The sequence below is a fragment of the Anser brachyrhynchus genome, assembly GCF_964034855.1.
Source record: "Anser brachyrhynchus genome assembly, chromosome: 20".
Classification (NCBI taxonomy): Eukaryota; Metazoa; Chordata; class Aves; order Anseriformes; family Anatidae; genus Anser; species Anser brachyrhynchus.
Genome location: NC_137713.1, coordinates 2,121,518 through 2,131,634, shown reverse-complemented (window position 1 = coordinate 2,131,634; position 10,117 = coordinate 2,121,518). Strand labels below are relative to the sequence as shown.

The 10,117-nt window shown below is 47.5% G+C and overlaps 2 protein-coding genes across 10 annotated transcripts in view; one reads left to right on the top strand and one right to left on the bottom strand.

Annotated features, from left to right (window-relative positions):
- Window positions 1-1,854: 1,854 nt before the first annotated feature.
- DUSP14 (dual specificity phosphatase 14) lies at window positions 1,855-3,828 on the top strand (the record flags this gene model as incomplete). Its single annotated transcript, XM_080563558.1, has 1 exon — window positions 1,855-3,828. The coding sequence occupies one exon, from the start codon at window positions 1,855-1,857 to the stop codon at window positions 2,449-2,451; it is 597 nt and encodes a 198-aa protein (XP_080419684.1). The 3' UTR covers window positions 2,452-3,828.
- A 1,663-nt stretch (window positions 3,829-5,491) lies between these two features.
- The window catches only part of SYNRG (synergin gamma), a 44,593-nt gene continuing 39,967 nt past the window's right edge, over window positions 5,492-10,117 (bottom strand). For all 9 annotated transcript variants that reach the window (XM_080563533.1, XM_080563532.1, XM_080563534.1 and 6 more), the window contains one exon: window positions 5,492-9,682. In XM_080563533.1, the coding sequence (XP_080419659.1) occupies window positions 9,551-9,682 (132 nt within the window). In that variant the 3' untranslated portion in view covers window positions 5,492-9,550. The remainder of the gene's footprint in view (window positions 9,683-10,117) is intronic.

Below are 10,117 nucleotides of genomic sequence, written 5' to 3'. Positions count from 1 at the left end.
TCTCAGGGCTGGACACACTCCACGGGACACCCCAGCTGCAGCAGCCCACCGCGTCCGGGTGCCGGTCGGTGACTTGGACCAGTTTGTTTCAGAGTGTAAGTGCCCAAATCCTTCGCGTTGTCAGTAACAGACATCTGGGCAGGGATTTCCCATGCTCCAAGACCTCCATTCCTTTGGAAAAACACCACCTTCACTGCTGCTCCAGCTGGGTGGCTGTGGCTGGGGAGGGGGGGGGCTGCAGGAGAAGCTGGGCGCTCGCAGCTGCAGCAAAAATCTTCCCGGTGGGGCACGAACCCTCGCAGCGCCCGTGCGTCGGGCCCACGGTTTCAGGAGCTGCTCAAGTAGCTGCCAGCAGGGAACAAGCCACAGAGGAGACTGCGTTATGCTCGTTAAGTTACCATACTGCAAATGCGTGCCAAAAATGCGCTGGCAGCGCTAGCAGCCGCTGCTGAGACCTGCCGGTGTTTCCCAGGGCCCCGGCCGCGGGCAGGCCGCTGCGCTGCGGTGTCAGGGTGTGCGAGGCGCAGCCCTTCGGGGGGGGACCCAGCTTGGCTCTGCCCCCACCTCGGCCTTCCCTGGGAAACAGGGAAGGAAAAAACAGGTAGGGAAAGCAGCAGGGAGAGGTGGCACCTCTGGGAACCGCCACGGCCCCCTGAGGCGGGCAGTGCCGCGCCGGGAGCGCTGAGGGCTCCGAACCTGGGCGCTGACTGCTGGGGGCAGGCACCCTGAGCACCACCCGGAGCCCACGTGGAGCCCGAGGGCACCACGGGGGGGCTCAGACATGCCTGGGAGGTGAAGCAGCAGCTCTGCAGCCCCGGGGCAGTCCCAGCTGGAGACAGCACAGGCAGAAGTGACTTGCAGGTTATTAATGCCCCAGGGCTCGTCCCCAAGCTTACAGCTTCTCCGCTGGCTTTGGGGAAGTCCTAAAGGAGTAGGGGAGATAAAAGCAGGTATTTCGTTTTGAACTCTGGCCTTTGAAAAAGCAGGAGTGCCCAGATCTCGTCCTTCCTGGGGCCCACAGCGGGCGAACCCAAGCCTCTGCAGAGCGTGGCTCTCTCCAAAACGTTCGTCAGTCATTACGGCAGCAGGAAAAGAGCCTCCCTTGTCCCTACCTCTGCTTCGGTTTTACTCCCGGCTTCTGACATAACCAGGTCACTCTTTCCACACTTCCCCAGCCTCACGGAGAGCCGATTAGTGAGCTAGATGGACATGACTCACCGCCTTTTCTAATGAGCAACTTTCCTATGTTTATGTATTTTGGCAGGGCCTTTCATATACCTAAAAAAAAAAAAAGAAAAAGAAGGGTGGCACTGGGAGAGGGCAGGGTAAATTGCTGGCATCCGTATCCAGCCTGAGCTTCTCACCTTCCCCTTGGACTCCAGCCAGCTGTGAAGTTGCTGCTTTTGAATGCGAAAAAGGTGTAACTAATCTTCCACGCGCTAATCTGGTTGAAATTCTGTCCGGGCCCAGAGGTAGGCTGCCTAAGCCCTTGACGAGTAATTGGACCTAATTAGGCTGGAAGATTTTTTTTTTTTGGTTAATATCTGTCCTGGCAACGCCTGGGGGCCCCGTGGTAATAAGCACTGTACAAACCCAGAACAGCCTTACCCTGCCGAGGTTTGCCGGTAGCGGGGTGTCCAGGCCACAGCGGGGTGAGTTGGGTTTTCCTTCTCTTGCACAGACGTGGTCTCAGCGGACAGCCGCCCCGCTCACGTGGTGTTGCTTGTGTTTTGCAGTGACTAAGCGGTGGAAGCTCTCGCTGTCCTAGCACCGCCAGGCCAGACAATCCTTCCCTTGGCTGAAGATCCCGTTGGATCCCTTCCCATAATGGAAGTGTGAGCGCCAAGATCCTCCATGACCTCCAGAAGCCACAACTCCTTACCGAGAACTCTGATGGCTCCACGAATGCTCTCTGAAGGTGCCCTCGGGGGCATCGCCCAAATCACCCCCTCGCTGTACCTGAGCCGGGGCAGCGTCGCCTCCAACCGGCACCTGCTCCTGTCCCGGGGGATCACCTGCATAATCAACGCAACCATCGAGATTCCCAACTTCAACTGGCCCCAGTTCGAATACGTGAAAGTGCCTTTGGCTGACATGCCCAACGCCCCCATCTCCCTGTACTTCGACAGCGTCGCCGACAAGATAAACAGCGTGGCGCGGAAGCACGGGGCCACCCTAGTCCACTGCGCGGCCGGCGTGAGCAGGTCGGCCACGCTGTGCATCGCCTACCTGATGAAGTACCACAAGGTGTCCCTGTTCGAGGCATACAACTGGGTCAAATCGAGGCGCCCCGTTATACGCCCCAACGTGGGCTTCTGGAGGCAACTGATAGACTACGAGAGGAAGCTGTTTGGGAAGACGACGGTTAAAATGGTACAGACACCATATGGCATCATCCCAGACGTTTACGAGAGAGAGAGGAGACCCCTGATGCCTTACTGGGGAATTTAATGGGACTGCAGACAGGAAGCACAACAGAAGGGACACGCTGTTCTGAGTCGGCCAGACTGGAGACATTCCCTTCTCTTTCTACAGCCAACTTTGGTTCTTTACCATACAGCAGAACCTCAACTGATTCTCACCTCACTAACCTGCAAGGCCAACGGTTCCCTTCGACGCATTTCTCTCTACAGGGATTCCCCATCCATATTTCTCTGATTTAGCAGAACGAGGTCTCCTTATAAGTTTATTCTCCTTTCATAAACCTTCCCTCTCTTTTTAGTCAGTTTATTAGTATCCTACGAGGAAAGGCCTAAAAGGCATTTGGCAGAGTTGATGAACAAAGTGCGCTTTGTGATGCGGTAGCCTGGATATTTCTTTAATAGCTTGTTTGCTTCCTTGCAAAATCCTGTAGTGGCTAGGGAGCGGCGCTAGCACAGACCGAGGGAAGTCCTGCTCTAAGGCAGGGGGTTTTACCAAGAGCCAGGAAGGAAGGAGTGGAGTTGTGTTGCTAGTGCTGGTGTTTTCTTTAACAGCTGTAGTGACTCTCAGTATATAGTGTTTGAGATCTTTAGTCAGCTCTTAATCTGTATTAAAAGTCAAAAAGAGTGAAGTCAGTCCGTGTCAGCCACAAGTAAAATAAAATCTGAACGATTGGAATCAAAATAAATACAAAGTCCTTTTTCACTCATTCCATGCCAGGGCAATAGTCCTGGAATACACTTACACTTCTGAAAAATACTGGTGTTTTTTGTGGGTGGAAAGTAAACAGAATTTGTCCATGTGTGGCTCAAGACAGATGCGGGAGGTTAACCCTTCCTGCACTGACCAGCCAAAGAAACGTTTAGGAAACTGTGTGCATGGCCACCTTCCAAAAGGGCTGAGCTGTGTTTTCTAATATTCAATCAACCAGTAAATTGGAAGTAGGTAAATCCGCTTGATTACTTAGCTCTAAGTACGGTCGTGATCTGCCTTAGCCCATTTCTAAAACACTTCATTATGTCCTCAAGGTTATGTTGCATTCTAGAATTATTCCGCACAAAAAGGCGATCTGTGAAACCTCCCGGACGAGGATGGCTTTATGGAGAAGGCTTTGCCTTGTTCTGTTCGCGATGAGAAAGATTCCAACCTGAGAAGTGGGAGAAACCTTCCCGTGGTGTAGCCCCTGCGAGCCGAACATCGCTCCCCTCCCCGCGGATAGCGGGGACCGGGTTTCGTTAACACATCACCAGGAGAACAAAGCAAGCCCCTTCCTCAGTGAGACGTTTGTGTCCTCTGCTGCATCTCAGGAGGAGGAGTACGCAGATTGCTGGATGCTGAGATAGCTATCTGATTTAAATGAGATTCTATACTTGTAAAAAAAAAATCAATAAAGATTAAACAAGAACATGTGTTGGCTTCCTATTCAGAACTGTGCTAATGTATCTGAAGTAACAGTGGGAACATGGTGTAATCCTGAGCAGGGGCTTGATACGAGTCTGGAGCTTAGTTTTGAGCAAAATAACGTGATCTGTGCCAGTCACTTGGCTGATCTGTTCTCAGTCCATCCAGGGGTCCTGCAATTCCTGACCATCATCAGGAAAGCCAGGCAAGTCCTTTGGCTATTTCAAAATCAGTTACTGCAAATTCCTCCATACTGCAAAGTCCAAAGGAGTTTCCTACATGCAACTACAGCCCCTTCCACCTGGAAACCCTCTTTTTTTTTGATCTAGGATGCACTTAGACAAAACTGCAAGTGAAAAAGCCAAAGTACTTCAGCACTTTTTCCTAACATCAATGCATGCATCTCAGAGCAGTCCTGCACCAGCAGAGGAAGTCTTTTGCCCACTGAAATGAGCGAGTTTTTTTTTGCCACAAGCTGTGAACAGGTCAGGTTTCGCTGGTTGTCTCTCCTGGCAGTGCAGTGACAAGCAGACAGGAGACAGACTGCCCATCTAAAAACTACACTCTGCTCATCTTCCTCCCCAGTTAAACTGCACCGGGGCAATGGTAAGCAAGAAAATGAACTAGAGATTAAAAATGAAGACTGATAATTAGTCTGCAGACATTCTGAAAGCATGACATATTAGAGGGGAAAAAATCTATTTTCCAAGTTAAACACCTAAAAATTGACCATGTATAATTTAACAATATTATAATATTAATAATATTGTTTTAAAATATAATTGCCTGATACAGCACATCATGAAATAAAGACTTCATTAATAAAAAATACCCAGTAAAGATTATATTATGGAGAATTGCCATGGTATTAATACTTAGCAGTATTTCTCCGCACAAATTCCTCGTTGCAAGAGCAGGTATCTACCTGAGTGGTTTTCCCCCTCAAAATCCAGTTTTTCATCATGCATCCTTAAACTTACAGAAACCAAAGAGGAGAGCGCAGCACAGTTCAGTCGTTCCTCCTGCTACCCATTCTGGAAACCGTGTGTCTGCAATTATTTCAGAGTAGTTGGATGTTATTTGGTGAGGCATCTTGCAAATACGAGCCACGAAGATGACTTTGCGTATACGGCTTCACGTAAGGCCCTTCTGGTCGAGCTCTCCAAGTTTCTCCCGAGCCAGGGGAAGGTTTTGCCCTGCCCCGACGCCGCCCGGGGAGCGCGGTGGCACGGGCAGCTCTGGTGCCCCAGGCAGCGCCGCGTTTTGTCCGGCTGCACCCCCAAACAAGCCACTCCATGGCTCTGTCAGGAATGAAATGGGTTCTTCATTGAAATCGAGGTTTGAATCCCAACAAAACATTTGTAAGTCATTGCAAGAATTAAGGGAGTGAACAATTGACTAAAAAGTCAATTAATAACACTTTTCCTCCTTGGATTCAAAATGTCTGCAGTGACTCCAGCACAGCACAAACTGAAAGAGCTCCAACAACTAATCACAAAACCACTTCTGGAAGACAAATAGCATCCCAATGGGGAGAAAAAGGAATCACAATACGAAGAGACGTTTTCTGACCACTTTTCTTCATAAAATTATGACATTTATATTTTAACACTGAGAAACGGAATTAAATACCGGCCCAGAGATCAAAAAAATCTTTGAGAAAAAGCAGTTTGTACAATAGCAGCTTTTATTGAAAAGGCAGTTTTTGTTTCAAGTTTAATTAATCTGACATGAAGCTAACTAGAAAACAGCATTCGTTGGGTTTTACCGAGCTCCACTCTCCCCTCGTTTCTGCTGCACCGCTCTCAAGGAGCTGCTGAAAGCAAACCCAGGTGAAGGGAAGCTGCTGCCAGAGATGAAAATTCAGAGGAATGTTCAAGAGCAGGACGTAACAATTCCCACGCCACAAATAACCTCCCAACTGCTACACAGCAAATACAGGTCAACAAGCTCGCGAAGGTACTCGAAACAAAACGTGACAGCGGATGGGCAGGACACAGGCTCGAACAGTTGGGTTGCTCCCTAGAGCTCCTGCCACCGAGGAAAAGCCAAAATGCACTAAGATAGCACAGAAGCAGCAGGAACACAACCGGGCAAAATGGTATAAATTAAATCAACCAAAGGAACAATCTCTTACAACTCCAAATATACACAAATATATAGAAAAATCACTTTTCATAGGTAATCCCAAGGCAGCTCCAGAGAACACACACATTAAAAAAAAAGGAAGAAGAAAACCAGGTTTCTTTTTTTTCCCCTAGTGAAAGAGCACATCCAGCAAAAGGAGCTATATTTATAAAATTCAGCACAACCAAAGCAGAAGGCAGCATGTCCATTAGCCTGTATGCAAAGGAGGCAGGGGAGCATGGTCTGTTACAATGCACCGTAGAAAATATTGTAACCTTGGATACAGATTGCAAGGACACCAGGCTTTGGCTAGCAGTGCGATGTCTGAGGAGATGCTGAGTGCAACAGTGAGTCATTTTAATGACTGGGGTATGAGAGTGAAACGATCCTCGTTGTGCAACGCCTTTATCAAGGGGATCTGCATGTAAAACATTTGATGTATTCCCATGACGTAAAGGTGTGCAGAACAACGGTTTCTGCTTGCCACGAACACATTAATATTGCCTGCTGCTCTCCTGTCTGTAGGGAGCAAGTGACTAGCAGTGTCATACTTCAGTAAGCTCTGCTGCAATTATAATTGTAAATGTCGATTCCTTACTTTTATGGGCCAAAAGACACACTGGCTACGTCTTAGAGAGGGAACTTACTTGCTTAATATGTACGTGACAAGAAAAACATCACTGAAAAAGGCTTTTATGACAGTACATCTCATACTGCTTTTGAAATATTGGTTGCTTTTAGTTTCACGTTGTGGCCTTTTTTTTTTTTTGTGGCATTCTCTTTTAATTAGAAAAGAACACGTATCCAGTTAAGTGTTCAGGAACTGTGGTGGAAGCCCGTGCTAACAATAAATTCCCTTTTCCCAATATAGCATTTTCATAAGCAACAGCCTTTGCGTCAGCCAGATACAAAAACCACTCGACAAGTCCCCTTGCTAGCAGCAAGGCGAGGCATTAGCTTGAAGCCAGACAATGCTTAAGTGCTTCTGTAGCTCACTATGCAAAGGCAAGTGCTCGCTTACTGTGCTGCACAGACCCCGGACATCAATGGGAACACTTCCACTGGTACCCAGCAGCCCCTAAGTACGAGGGAAAACAATGTATGTGGTCAACAGCTATGGTGCAGGCTACTGTAACTATTTCACACCTAATAAATGAATCAGAGAGCGAGTAAAGACTGACTGCTTTTTTTTTTTTCCTCCTTTTCTGATAATTACTGGGCAGCAGAAGGCAAGCAGTCACTGTCGCACTACTGAAAATCTGCCACTTGATTAGCTTGAGCTTGCAACTGGAGGCACAAGTTGCTGAGTTTATGAATAAGCTAATTTCAGGCGGCAGGAAGATTTATTTTAATTTGGGTAAATAAGGGGCCGGACACCTAACACTCTTATTAGCCAAAATTCTTTAATTCGGCATAATTAATAGTTTAGTATAGCCAAGACTTATTTTTTTTAAATCACAGACTGGTTGAGGCTGGCAGGGATTGCAGGGTCCCTCTGGTGCCACCCCAGCCCCAGCACAGCCCCCCCGGCAGGGGACCCAGCCCCATGTCCAGGCTGCTGGAGCTCTCCCAGAGGAGCCCCCAGCCCCTCGGGCAGCCTGTGGATGAGATCCCCCCCCAGCCCCCTCTTCTCCAGGCTGAACAGCCCCAGCTCCCAGCCTCTCATAACAGGAGAGGTGCTCCGGTCCCTTGAGCATCTTGGTGGCCCTCCACCGGGCTCTTTCCAGTATGTCCAGGTCTCCCTTGTACTGGGGACCCAGACCTGGGCACAGCGCTCCAGGTGAGGCCTCGCCAATGCTGAGCAGAGGGGAACGACCACCTCTCCTGACCTGCTGGCGATGCTTTGCCTAATGCAGCCAAAAATACCACTGGCCTTCTTGGCAGCAAGGGCACGTTGCTGACTCGTGTTCAGTTTGGTGTCCGCCAGGACCCCCGGGTCCTGTTCTGCTGAACTCCATGAGATGTTTGTCAGCCCAAGCAAAGATTATAGAGAGTGGCTTTGCAGTCACATCTGCCAGCTCCTTCTGGGTTTGTGGGTGCCTCGCATCACAGCCCATGGGCTTGCGATTGTCCAGTTTGCTCAAGTGTTCCCTGACCTTGTCCTCTTCCAAAGAGACAACAATTTTCCTCTTTGTAATTTCAATTTCAGCAAATAATTACTTGTCAACATCAGCTACTCTCAATGAAGGCAAGAGTAGCTTGGAAAAACTGTTGATATCTTTGGAGAAAAGAGATTTTCTAGAGAACTGAGAAAATGAAGTCAAAGAATGAAGCAAACTGAATAGGATGTATAGCGGTAAGGCTCTTAAAATAACGCCACGAAGCTCCCAGTGGGTTTAAAACTCTGTAACTATCACTGCAGCTGATGGCACTGTCATCATATTGAAAGAAAGAAGTGGTTACTTCAAATTTATGGGCAACACTTTGTGATAGTCTATTATACTAATCTCTTCCTATTCGATAGGTGTTCCTACCATAAGCAACAAAATGGTAGATCGGCAGCAGCCGGCTTCGAAAAGCAGTCTGCTTAAGCCCAACTTTCAGTGCTGGATCACACCCACCTGCAGCAGGAGCTAAGGGCCACCTCGTACTGCCAGTTCTGAGTCAGGAAAACACGTTACCACAGGTAGCACTGCATTGCACAAGTTACATGCATGCATCCCATCGGGGGAAGCAGGTAACACACAAAAAAGGGAATATGTACAGGAGCAGACACGCAGTATCAGTGGAGTCCAGTTTTCAACAGTGATGCAGCCACACAACTACCAAAGTGTCAGGAGAAACGTAACAAACCACAGCTGTAGTTCAGGACAAGTCCAAGAGCAAATATTAGCCAGTATTTACAATAGAACAGCAAAGATTGCAAGCTTTAAAATCCAGTTGCCTGTACTAAAGAGTCCAGATATGGTAGAGAAAATTTAAACAATTTTTCCAAGTTCTTAACCCCCAGTACTAACCAGTTAAGCATAAGAATACTTTATAATAATTTACAATTCAGAATAGTGAAAATTTAAATAAACAATGGCTCTCTACAGTCTAATTCCTTCCAAGTCAGTAATTCATTTTGCCTTGGAAGTTACCATGACATGTGCATCGTATGCATTGTAATAATATAGCAGCAAATATTTAAAGAAAAATATCATGATCCAGACACCCAAAACATTAAGAAAAGATTTGTTTGCAAATATGTACTTCAAGTCTTTAAGTGTCACTTCCATGCAAATCAGTCTAGCGTTTCAGTTTGTCTTGGAAACTAGGTACTGTCCTCTCACAGAGGTCTGTACTTGGACAGCAGACCGGTTTTTTGTTTATTTGTTTCACAAAGACCTACCCGCTTTCATATCGAGAAAGAAACACTGCATTTTGTGCCACTCCACCTTTTTTTTCTTGTTATTTCTGAAACCCCATTTCAAGTACAATTCTTCACGGGGAACTTCCATATACGAGAGTGGCTTTAATCCACTGTTGTACAGAAATCAAAACAAAGCATTTCAAACCCTAACCACAGCTGAAAGAAGCCTTTCCACTTACTCTATCCCACCATTTACCCCAACCGAGGTGCATTTTCAGACCCGATACTCCACCTTCAGCGCGACTGCTTTCAGAGCAGGTCAGGCAAAATGAGACCCGGAGGCTTTGGCTCCACGCAGTTGATCCAGAAGTTTGCACAGCTGGCATGGTATTGGTGCCCTCCATATGCCAGCTTAAAATTATCCGTTTCTGAATTAAAGGCCTAGAATAACAAGAATTGAAACAAGTATGAAAGTCTTATCTTCTCCAGGATATAAAACAGAGTGGAAAATGGCTATCGCAGAGGTGTTCACCCCCAGCATGGTAGAACCTGGACCCTCTCACTCTGAATGAGCCATCTTCACTTGCAGAAGCAGAGCAGGCAGACAAATATTTCATTTTAGTCTGCAAAAATGTTTGCAGGTGGACAAAACCTTCAGCCACCACACCTGATGGTACTTAGTCTGCTACACGGTGTGTTGGAGGGAGCCATTTGATTAGTATTCTCTCTCATCTGACACCTGGTAACTAACCCATCTCGTTTCACACATCCTCTAGGAAACAAAAGCTTGTTCTGCTAGCTATCACGTTTATTTCACTGGGTCAAACTCTGCCGTAACTTAGGCAGGTGCAATTCTTGATATTAGCATTATCCTAC